This window comes from Struthio camelus, chromosome 3 (assembly GCF_040807025.1).
Source record: "Struthio camelus isolate bStrCam1 chromosome 3, bStrCam1.hap1, whole genome shotgun sequence".
Lineage (NCBI taxonomy): Eukaryota > Metazoa > Chordata > Aves > Struthioniformes > Struthionidae > Struthio > Struthio camelus.
Window position 1 is genome coordinate 37,804,962 of NC_090944.1, and position 12,847 is coordinate 37,817,808.

Consider the following 12,847-nt stretch of genomic DNA (forward strand, 5'->3'; position numbering starts at 1 on the left):
CGTAACATACCTTCCCAAGCAGTCACGTTAATTTTAAATAATCAGACTTGTGAAACATATCTATCCTCTGGTCAGTAACACAAGATACCCTAAAGCTCTTCTATAGTCATGACTAGGGGATAACTGGCAGCTGCAACGCTAAGCAGCTTTACAGAGATTGAACACCAATTATTAGAATTGGTTGGTGCTTTAAAAAACTCTTTCCCTATCTCAACAAGTTCTGTTCTTACCTATCTCCCCTCTAGATATAACCAAGAGGTACTTTAAGCTGTCATTTAAACAAACTTTGAATCTGCTCTTAATCCATAATCACAGAAAATTTCCATATTGCTTTACAATTTCTGAAAGTGCTCAATACACTACATAAATGAACAAACTAGGAACAGGATGGATACCAGTGCAGGATCTGATCTAGCAGAATACCTGCATCATTAACATTAAACACATAAATCACACAGATTTCTTACACTCTAAAAATTGAATACAATTAAAGCTTACATGCTCCACTGTATCTGAAACAAAATTACTAAGTTATGTGAAAATGTATTATTAAATTATGTTAAAACTCAGTTAAATTGACACTGACTTTTGAGGTGCAAAAGTGTACAAAACAGTTCAGGAGGGCAGAAGAAGGATTAGTCCAAAATTGCTTCACCGCTTCCCTGTGAACCTAGCTGCTTTTCCCTCAAAATGCTGTTTGCCTTCAATTTCAAAAACACTTCAGCATATTAACCCACAGCAAATAAGAAAGATTATTCCTTTTCTTCTTCTCTGGTCTTTCCATACTAACTATATATTTTTCCAAAAATTGGGATCATTCAGTAGCTAGTCCATAACCTTGGCTAAGTTCTTCACGTTGCATGGTTCTTCCAAGACAGGCCAAAAGTATTCCACAATCTGCTTTTCTGTACGTTAGTATGTTCCTGTATCATGAAAACAGTCCTATTTCCCCACATTTTTTGTCCTGCCATCTGTTATTCAAAGACAATCTACAAGTTTCCAAGTTAGCCAAGCCAATCCACATCTAGAGGAATGTGTTCAATAAAATCAATACCCATTTCCAATTTTTTGTTAAACAAACTTCTGAAACATATTTCTGACTGTGTAACTTATGAGGTGTATCACAATCCAACTGAAGCAAGAAGCTTTTTTGGACTTCAGTTATTTGGAAGCAAGAGCGCATCCAGATACTGGTTGTCTCATATTGCCCATCTAACAAGTCTACTGTGTGTAACTAGCAAGTGCTGTCCTCATGTGTAATGGGGTGATCTCTTTTTGTCAAAAGTCCAAAGGTGGAGGGAGGAAGATGAAAAGTAAAAATAGAGAAAAAACTTTGTCAGAGATTCAGGAAGGAAAAGTCCATCCTTCCTGTTTACATTTCTTCCGTCCGTCAATTTATTTCAGAAGAAAGTAGGTAAAGAAATAAAGTGTGTTTGTGGAGAGGATAATTAAATAACGACCATAACAATGCCTGAAGAATTAAAATTCCATGAAAGAAACAGAGACCAACTTTTAAAGGAAATATTTCTCTGGACTTCAGCAGGACACAATGAGCTTTGGCAAGAAACCTCTCTCTCTAAACAAAACTGAGTCTGGTTACTTATACAGTGAGGACTTGCGGGAATGAAACTGAATTTATTATTTGCAGTACTGATATTCCTTTTTTTTTTTTATTTTTTTAATAGTCAGATGTCTAGGACTGGCGCCTGGCTGTTGTAATAGCAGTATTGCTGTAATAGCAGTAACGGTGTCCATATTGCCGATCTTAAACGATTATGAGGAATAACTGTTCCAATAGGTTGGGGTGAGGAGAGCACAGATTTTCTCTCTCATTCTTGCCTTAAAGGGACCTTCTAATGTATGTTATAAAAATGTCCTTCTCTGCAGCTATAGGCACAGTAGCTTCACAGCACAGGATATGGCCAATATGCAGACTAGGTGAAAAGGAGCGAGAAAACATCAGTACTCTTTTGGGCAACATTATACCCTCCAACTCCCAACATTTTTCCAACAGTTTCTTGCTTGGTATCTTTCCATAAAAGAGATTAAACAATATCTTATTAAAATTTTCTTTCTGGCTAGTTATCAGTTAAAGTTCACCGCTAACTTTGATTAATGAATGTTTAATGGAGAGTAAAGAATGGCTCTCCTGAAAATATATAAATTAAGTGACAAATGTTCAAAGGCACAAACTTTTGCAGTTAGAAGCTCCAAGATTAATTTCACTGAGTTATTTAATATAGAATTATAATACAAAATATACTGCAAAAATGTGAAACCCTGTCTTCAAACATCGACTGAGATTATATTTGTCTGGCTCTAACTTCAAATGGATCCATCGAGGGATGAAGCATCTGAGACATCATTTCCCAACTGCAGTTCAGCATTTGATTTAAATGAGTCTAAACTTTGTACTAAACATGATCAAAGAGACCAAGATGGATGGGGAAATTTATCGGTATCTCTGAGAAAATGGACATATTACTAAAACAGGTACGTTTACACAAGGTGGCTGTTTTTTTCACTTGTTTGTTAAAAAAAAAAGTTACAAACTTAATTACTAAGCTAAAAAGTTACTAAGAAATCCAAATCAAAGAGAAGATGTCTAATCTGTAATTTTCAAACTAACAGTTTATCTGCAGATTCCATTCTTTTGCAGGCATATTTATACTCCTCAAATATAAATGATTATTAATTATTAGCATAAACTTCATAATTTTGATCTTTATCTATATCAGAAATAATTTTTACTATGGCTTGTAGAATCTGCTCACACTACCAGAACACGCTGATTCTTTGTTTAAAAGACACTGGTAATATACTCATGGCAACACTTCTTACAATACAAATTGCATACTTAATTTCTTTTCACCCAGAATTCTCACATCTACATTATCGGTTGGAAGACTTACAAGTCTGAAGAGTAGTAAGAGGACATGCACAAGTATTTAATCCTTCCAAATACGATGTTAAATGACTAAGCAGATTATAAGCCTGCAATGAGGAAATATTCATACAGGAAGTCCCATAGTACTATTATTTTTATCTGCTTCTGTTAAAAATAATGAAGAGTTTTCAAAAGTTTCTGCTCATAAAACTTGCAGTCTCACATAATGGGCAGAAACTGAACCACAGGCAGTTCCATCTGAACCTGAGAAAAAACTTCTTCACTGTGAGGGTGCCAGAGCATTGGAACAGGTTGCCCAGAGAGGTGGTGGAGTCTCCTTCGCTGGAGATATTCAAAAGCCGTCTGGATGTGATCCTGGGCAATATGCTCTAGGTGACCCTGCTTGAGCAGGGAGGTTGGACTAGATGATCTCCAGAGGTCCCTTCCAACCTAAACGATTCTGTGATTCTCTGATTCTGTGATAAGCAAATCAATTTAGCGTTTGCTTTTCTACCATGCAAAATAGCTCCTTAAACTAAGTTGTGTGCACATCTGTGTACATAAATACATTGTGGGTGTGCCTAGTATCATCAGTATAGTATATTCATTTCCTCTAGCACTGGCCACATCTTATTTGCTACTGCACTCTTTAAAGCAAAGTGTTCTGTTGACTTCCACAGCTCTTTGAATCCTCATGTCTAAGAAGAAAGAGATGACCAAGGTAGGGCTGAAGCGGGCAGGTGTTCATGCACAGGATAACTCTATAAACCTGGTGGCAAGAGACCAACAGCTGGGCAAGGAGGAAGAAAGTCAAAAGGCCAAAACATCTGGAAGCTAATACAGCCCACTGTTAAGCTCTGTTTCATATGTTCCCATGCGAACATCTGGGAATTGATCTAGTGATGAGAAGTCTCTGATTTCTCAATCATATAATTAAACGTGTCTGCCCCAGGTTATCAGAAAGAGTCTGTCACTGTTCAGTTTTGCCTGTGTCTACAACATACATCAGCGGAAGTGGTATCTGCATAGCTAAGAGTGGATTTGGACCCATTACATTTAAACAGAAAAGGTACAATATATACATACAACATTTCAGTTTAGTACTGCTGTTCAACTGTACTTTGAATTCTGATAACAATCCCTTACTGTAAGTCCAAATCAAGGAGTTGACAAAAAACTTTTTTCTTCTGCTATCTCACTGTACCCCCCATATCATATCTAACTGTACCCCCATATCATTACTTACTGCCACAGAGCAGTAAGATACTAAGAAGTGTTAAAAAGGTCGCACTTCACAATGTTTGTCTAGTCTCTGTATCAAAATGCAAGATTACATCCATGAGTGAAAGGGCAGTGAAGAATGTTAAAACTATTTAGGTAACTCCTTTTTGCATTACTCAGAAAAACAGCATTTCTGTTGAACTTTATTGTAGCAAATAAACTGTATGGGAACGGTTAGCTGTTTCCTGCACTGAACCTTAAAATTGGTAATGTGGCAACGAGCGTATCAACAGCCAATATACAAAGTTATTTAACTTCTAGCTAAATCCTAGTTTATTCCTAACTGTTATAGTTTCTTCTTAATTTTTGAAGCCCTCCTCTAAAAAATACTGTAAACCTGAAAGGAAAACTCATGCTGTCATTTGATATTACTGCTTTTGTTAAATCTAGGCCAAAAGCTAGAGAGTTAATTTGAAATTTTACATAACAAATAAACACATTTTGTAGAAATGCAATAGGTACCTCATGAGTTTAGACTCTGGCTCTGCTTTAGGACATCAAATTATTACTAAAATTTATGCACATCCCTAAACAACATATCTTTTTCTGCTCACAGAGTTCTGCCAAAGTTAGGAAACATTTGAGGGAAGACAGAATGGAAGAAAGAAAACTTGCATTCCGGGAAAAAAAAGGGGATATGGGGTAACAACATACTGTTTTCCTTTCTGGGTTCCTCAAATTGAGATGTATGGAGATGAAAGCAATTATGCGTGACTGCCCTTCCCCACCCACACCTCTGTATACGATTCCCACTTTCTCATCCTTCTTTTCGATATTGGAAATATGGTTACAGACTTGTTTAAAAACATATATACATATTATAAATATTAATAAGGAGATCAATAGATTTATGACCTACTAGAGACATAAGTTTATATGCTTCCAAATATGACTGAAATCAGTGCCTCACGGAATCTGGACCAGCTACATTTATTTCCCAAAACAAATAAATAAAGACAAAATATGGTCCATCCATGAATGCTGTTAGTCAACGATGCATATAAGAAACAGAACTAATTTCTAGAAATGCCAATAGTAAAAGAAGCCTCTAACGTTCAGAATGATATTATCAAGTACTACTCAATAAAGTAGGGAATCAACAAGTGTATCTCAGGGAACAAATGTAGCAAAATCTCCAGGCAGGACGGTTACAAGATAAATGCCTGTAACAGCCTCTCATTTTATTGCTGGTTTTGCAGCTTTGGGGAAGGAGCTGACCTTTAAGTAACGCACCGAATATACATAGGCAACATATCAAATTAAACAGATGATTTCCTGTTTTTAACATATGGCATTTTAATAGTCTTTTATTGAACAGTTTATAATACTTTTACAGAATACTAAAAATTTTAGAGAGTTTAAAAATGTTAATTCTATAATTAATAGTCACAGACATACTTTCTTTGCATGTGCAAGACAGTGATATTCTAAACCCATTGCTATGAACTTTACAGTTATAGACAACCATCTGCCTTCATGCTAAACCAGAAACATCAGGCTCTTTTTCCACTCATGTAGGGATATCATAATGAAGCTGATAAGACAGCTTAGCTAATAAAGAATTGTTTCATGGAGGAAAGAATGAATACATTTCATATTAAAATCAAAGTTTATTTACCCAAAAGAACAAATAATAAAGTGTAGCTCAGAGTACACTGTTTGGTCATGACTTTCTGGGTTATCCTTCACTGTACTCCCTATCTACACAGATTCTTCCTTTCTGTTGGATGACCTAGCACTCACTCCTGAGCAATAAACATTAGATTTATGCTGGTAGCAAATTTTCAGCAAAGCCTGTAGAAGCTGCTTATTTCCAGACAACTTTGTCTGGAAAAAACTGAAAATAGTGAAAGCAGTGTTTCAAAGGGAACTGAGGCCTCAGATGGTTGCACATATATAGACTAGAACCTCCATTTGTATACTTCAGCATAAATCCAGTGATGATAGCTCCCGTTTGACTTTATTGCAGAGACATTGATTTATTTCCCTAATATTCTATTTCCTTAGAAAAACAGAGATAGATTTCCACTTTTTTAAATTGCCATTTAAGCACATTTCAGATTTCAGAGACATCCAATTGTTTGGAGTAAATACACATGGGCACTATGTACTATTACTCATGCACATTCCTACCAAGAACATCTGTTAAACCTATTTGGTTTGGCCCTAATATATCCATAATGACACTTCTGACTCCAGCATCTTTCTCCAGGGGCAGAACAAGCTGCTGTAGTTTGTTAGTTAAAGAGCGATATAATAGCAAAGTGCAATATTGCATATAATATAATGCTATCAAGATGAACCACATAACTTGAGATAATGACATTCACTTCCTTTAATTCTAGAAAATGGTCTCATATGCTATCAGGAATATATAGTTACTACTAGGAAACTAAGGAACTTAACTTAAACTACGTACAAAAAAAAAAAAAAAGTGCATGCATTCTAATGAAGCCAAGAGGCCTACAAATATTCTTGAGTACATGATTTATTTTCTTGCTTATAAGCAAGAAAAATGAAATCTAGTTAGTGGTAGATGTCAGGTAGATCACTAGGATGAATAGTAAGTATGTATTACTGAAATCTATAGGAGTACATTATAGCATGATAAGAACAGCTAGTTCACGAGAAGCTCTCTCTAAGGAGTTAAGAGACAATTTCCTTGACTAGAGCGAAGTTTCTGGATTCTACACATGATCATTTATTTTCTCCCTTGCAAAGTCTATAGTAAACAATTATAAAACGGTTCCATTCTTGATAAAATGATTCCCATGCTTCTTGAAGAACTGGACCCTAACTGTTGGAGCATTATAATTATAGTTCAATTGGACAGTTTCTGGTCTCACTACACTAAATTATCAATCTTGTAGAAACTTTAGGATTAAACGATATCGCATTATGCTTCAATTACTCTTCATTCACTACATACAGCATAAATTACATCTGAACCTGATTTATAGAAACGTATGACGAGACTGCACATATTCTGAGTTGCAGCTGCCCCAATGAGCTGCCAATAAACTTGTTGCATACAGCAGTCCTGGCTGAGCAGGAGTTCTGCGTGCTAAGCAGTAAGCTGTTCAGTGTATTGAAGGTGGGGCTGCTTCGTGTAAAAGCAGAATCCTGTGAAGAAAGGAACTCCTTAAGTCATCTTCTCCATACCAAAAGGAAAAAAGATAGATGTTTTTCTTCCAGGGCCAGAACTATTAATATAGAGTCTATGCAGAAAAGGGATCGCTGTTAAATCTCATCATCAAGTATGTCTGCAAGTTTCAGCAACGCAAATGGTATCTCTTCTAAATTTAGAAAAAAAGAAAAGACATATCTCATGAAATCTAGACACCTCAACCATTAAAAGGATGATAAGGTTATACAAGTATGGTTATATTCACAAAAGGAGCTACCTGTTTAGGTTTCTCTAAAGCTCATAGTCTGATTTTACTGAATGGGACTGCTACCAGTGTATATAAACAGGATGGTTCAGTCCTAATCATCAGAGATGTGGTTACAACTGTCACTTACTGTAACAGTCCTCTGCTTTTACTTTGCTCACTAAGTAGTCATAATTCAGTCATGTTTTCACACTTGATTTTTTAATCAGAGTCATAGAAAGAGAGAGGGAGGGACCACTTCATTTATATTAGTAAGATAAGCGTGTGAAATTCTCCTGAAAATGTAGTCAGAAGAGAGTCAGTTCATCCCATTGTTGAAAACTCCTGGAGACAGACAGATCACTTGGCAGGTAAGACTAAATGAGAATAAAGCATCAGCCCGACCCGTACTAGTGGGATCCAGAAAATCTATCACACAAAGTGAGCGGTTGTCCCACACGTGCACTGATACGGCCCTATTACTAAAGGATGCCTACCAAGCTCCTCTTTACATTTAACATTGCTTACTCTCAGAAGAAGAAACAAACCCTGTTCCCATCCAAAATACAGCAGATGATGCTGGTACTTAGGATGCCAACTGCATTCTTTGGAACACAGAGGGGAATTCTAGCACTTCAAAAGTATGCAAACAAGCAAAACACTCCAAAATCATTCTGAACTGCCATAAATCTGTTGTCTTTGAAGGAAACGCACTTTTTTTCAGTCTATTATATCATATGCAGTTTGCACAGCTGCAGTGTACTGAAAGCAAGTGCAAAGACTATGCCCAGATACTCGATGTATAAAAGATATTCCAGAATTCAATTTTAACACTGATAATTTGAAAATATATGGATATAATTGAATTTATTATAAACTTGGGAAAGGTTGAGAGGTGAAATATTCGCTGATATCTACAGTAACACACACTGTAAGCATTTTTTTAGAGCTTAATTGTAATTGATTGTTTTTGCATATAGTGAATGTAATGACCTGCTTTCAGTCAGTAATACTGACTGCGATATTAGCTCAGGTACAACTGCCAATCTGGCAAGGGCATTTTTTGCTCTAGTTGCCTGTATTTCATATCTTAGGAAAGGCATTAGTAGGCTATTACAGTTATATAATGATTATCTGGACAATTTTTTTTCTTCTCCTGTACACCAGTAATGCCCTTTAAGACTAATGAGAATTATCTACTGCCATTTATAAGCCACTGTAACTTAAAAGTTAAACAGTTTTTGAAATCCGCTATAAAATCTGTCATGAAAAAGAACTCTCTGAAAAGCAGTAAAGCAAAATAAGTAGGATTACAAAACAGAGAAGCTATCAGTTGTTGATCAGTGTGTCTGATAGCCTTGATTCTCTTTACAAGGAAACCAAAATTATTCAAAGATTTCATTTTTACTTAAATTCTAATTTAATTATGTTCATTTGACTAATCTGTGCATCGTAAGCAGCAGTAATTCAATAAAAGTATAAATGAACTGCAGAGTAAAAAAAAACTTTTCAGCAAAAGATCAGCAGCACTGGCAAAAAACCTATTTGTAGAAATGCAAAATATATCATCTTTTGAGGAAATATTTTCCTTAATTTCATAAGTTACCTTTTTTTCTCTTCCAGAAATATCACATTGCATAACATGCCTGAATATTCCATAATATTTTTCATTAACGCCAGTCTGCAACTCTTACTAATGGGCCCGATTCTGCTACTACCCATCTTATGCTCCAGATCAGTATTAGTCTAAATACCTCAATGAATCCACTCCTGAGTTCCCAAGAATAACTGAGATGGGAGGCAGAGAAGCATGATTATCATTACCTCTTCCCCTTTTTCTCTTCCAAAGAAGCAGAAAACTTACATTTTACAAAGAGTATAAAGGGAATGAAGTGCAGCTACCTTTCTCGCAAAACCGACCAGTGAAGTGTAATGGGCAGTCACACTGAAATGAGGTGGCCCCAGTAGGCAGGTAGGTAGGACTGCAAGTCCCTCCATTACGGCACAAACCCTTCTGGCATACAGATGGCAACTCAGGAGAAATCAGAGAGGGCACAACAGGCTCAGGCAATTCAGACATAGCAGCAGCAGCCATAGGGAAAGTTGTTGACAGGTGTGTAGGTGCAGGAATCCTGAAAGGATAAAAAGAAAATATCAAAATAAAAAAAATCACAACTGCTAATTTTGCCACTAAATTTCAACTTCTTTATTTGAAAATACTAAATATTTTTTAGAAATTTGTTTTATTTTTAAAGAAATTTGAGTGTTAGTAGTTCCCAAATAAAGTCCCCATCTTGAAATCTAACCAAAAAGATAATGAAAATATGCGGTTGCTCATTCCCCCTCCACAGATGTCTTCTAAGGAAGAAATGAACGTATTTTCCCTTGTGAGGGAGAAAAAAATAACCTCCATGCATACAGTACAATCTGTACATGCTCTTACAATTCTTTTTTGGTGGATTTCAGCAACAGAGAGGTAAGCAAACACAGTCTTGTGTTATTAAATATTTTATTACTTGAAGTTACCTAATCTTCTAAGAGCATTCTAGAAGACATGACTTTAACTTTCCCAGTGTGAAACTGATAAACAATGTTAAGCTATCACACAAATACCCCCTGATAAATAAAGTTAAGATATCACCCAAATACCCCCTACTTGGGGGATGTAGGAAACCAGAGTAAGTAGTGCCAGGAAAGTAGAAGTTAAATTGTCAGCATGCAGAGGAAAATATGTTGTGAAGAAGGTAAGAAGGAGAAGAAGCTGCACAGAGGAAGGATGTAGATAATTCAGGAGAAAGTAAATATCTGAAGTGACCCAGCAAAAAGGGGCAGCAATTGAGAAAGGAGAGCTCTGGGAAAGACAAAGCGGGGTTCAGGGCCCTACAAGGGAGCCTAGAGCAGATACGCAGAGTAACAGTGATAAGGGAAACATCGCAGGGGATACAGAATGAGGGACACAGACTGCTACAGACAGCAGGAAGGGAGAGCAGTGAGATGCAGAAGAGAAAAACAGGTGATTGAGAAGCGACGTCAGTCCTCACATTCCATAAATATTGACTTTGAAAGTAAGAACTGTTAGGTTATGTGATAAAAAGCTCATCTCCACAAGCACAAATGAGCACAGAGCAATGGCAAATGGAGGAACCTATATAAATCCTGTCCTGACTACTCCCAAGCCCATTACAGGAGAGTGCTTAGCACAGTCAGGGCTCATCTCCACAAGCGCAGAGGCGCAGTGGCAGGTGGGAAACCAAATTATCTGCTCAGAGAAGGGATCCCCTGTCCAGCTCCTCCCAAGGCCGACCCAGGAGAGCCTCAGCCCCGTGGTCCAGCTGTGAAACCCAGCAAGCTGAGTCAATGGGGGGCGGCTCTCCTGAGCATCTTTTGGAGGAGGGGGGTCACTGCCTTAGGGCATGGGACACATTGTGGGATGCAGGAGAAGAGCATCATGCATGACATAATGGGATGTTTAGCGGAGGAACCAAAGGCAGAGAAAGGGGGGGATGTAGGTGACTTGAGGAAGAACAAACATGGGAAAATAGAAGGATATGGGGATAGAAAGGGGCTGGTCATCAGTAAACAGGAGGCTGGTCTGCACGCTTGTCTGGCCGTGCCTTGCACCTGATCAGCGCAGCGTGCCCTGTCCTTGGTCTTGTTAAATCCCTTTCTGTTTTCCCAGGTGAGGGACCTTCTGTGTGCATGTGTGTGGGTGAAGGTGTGAGCACCAGCAACCGGAAGGGGACAGCAGGTCATAGGGGCCGGGTGTCTGGTCCCGCAACTGGAGTGAATGAGCGTCTGAGTGCCAGCAAGTGGAGGAGGACTGCAGGTGAGGGGCTCATGTGTCTGTGGTGCCGCACCTGGAGTGAGTGAATGTGCGATCACAAGCGAACATCCAGCCAGCGAGTAGGTGAGGTGACCTGGGAGCCAGGTGTGTACGTGGGTCTCTGTGGACAAGTCCACAGCTGAGTTGGTCAATGGATGGGCCAGGGAAGTTGTGGCCGACCGCCAGAGAGACTGCATCAACTGAAACCCATCTATGCATGTATGTCTTTGTGTGTGTGTGTGTCTGTACGGGAGAAGCACCTGGAAGAGCAAGAATTTAGGACCAGCTGCTGGGTGGACTGTGTGCCCAAGGCCAAGCTGCAGTCTGGAGCTACAGCATGCATGCGTGTGTGTGTGTGTGTGTGTGAGTGTGTGTGTGTGTGTGTGTGTGTGTGTGTGTGTGTGTGTGTGTGTGCATGCATACTTGCGAGTGAATGTGTGTATGTGGGTGAGGGGGTCTGTAGCAGCAACTGGAGCAGGGCTATGGGCCTCATGGGCTTGTCTGTCCAGGTGGCAGCAACTGGAGAAACCAAGGATAGAGGGGTCAGCTCTGAGGTGGACCGAGTGTCTAAGCCCAGCTCCTGGAGGGATCCACATTATACATATGTATATGTATATTTCCCACTAACAGACCTTCCTCCTGATCAGCCAGAGAGGGGAACAGGATGAGGCCATTGGTGCCGTTTGTGTTGTGTGAGTGCCGAGTGTGTCTTTCCATACCGGTCTGTGTGGATAGCCATATGTCTATGCATATATTTAGACGTTGTACACGTGTGTTGCTGTGGGTGCCTACTGGGAATCATTCTCAGCCTTGCTCCTGGTTGGAGCTGGGAACACGGCGCTGCGGCAGTCTCGCCTCATCGGGCGACCGGCTTCAGCCTCTTTTCCTAACAAGAAGCTCCTGTGTTAGAGAAATAACTAAAAGCCGTCAATTTCTCTAAAAATATAAGAGAATGTGTTAAGCCAAACCACAGCTTAAATGGTGCTGCTTACAGAATCCTTTATGCAGGTCAAACAGCTATATAGGTAAACTAATAATCAACGTTCTGTTACATTGTCTTATTTTCATCCCTTACACAGATGCTATAAACGTGAACTCAGACTCCCAAAGGCACTTAGCCATAAACTTCTATTCAGGCATCTAAATATACTTTTAGATCTGACTGTATTTTTTTAGGGAATGCCCTCTTTACATTATATACTTGGAAAATGTATAGCACTTAAAAGTCTCAGCTCCTTCCCATGGTTTATATTAAGTGCTATCAAAATAAAAACAGCAGGTAATAATATGATGGAGGCTTAGGACAGGAGTTCTTCATTAAAGATATAGGGAATAAAAAAGTAGTCAAGTGTTCAGAAACAGAGAGCTTGAGTAAAGAGATATATAATCCAAAAGACAGGACAGCCAAACCACACACGTAATGTAAAGGCAGTCAAAATGAGGATGCGGGGATTTAAAGGCACTTGCAAGTCATACACTTTATAT

At 38.6% G+C, this 12,847-nt stretch overlaps 1 protein-coding gene across 1 annotated transcript in view; it reads right to left on the reverse strand.

The window, feature by feature from the left end:
• Window positions 1-12,847, reverse strand: part of EYS (eyes shut homolog) — a 1,042,686-nt gene that overhangs the window by 236,098 nt on the left and 793,741 nt on the right. Inside the window, exon 38 of the mRNA XM_068937477.1 lies at window positions 9,442-9,671. Within this exon, the coding sequence (XP_068793578.1) occupies window positions 9,442-9,671 (230 nt within the window). The remainder of the gene's footprint in view (window positions 1-9,441; window positions 9,672-12,847) is intronic.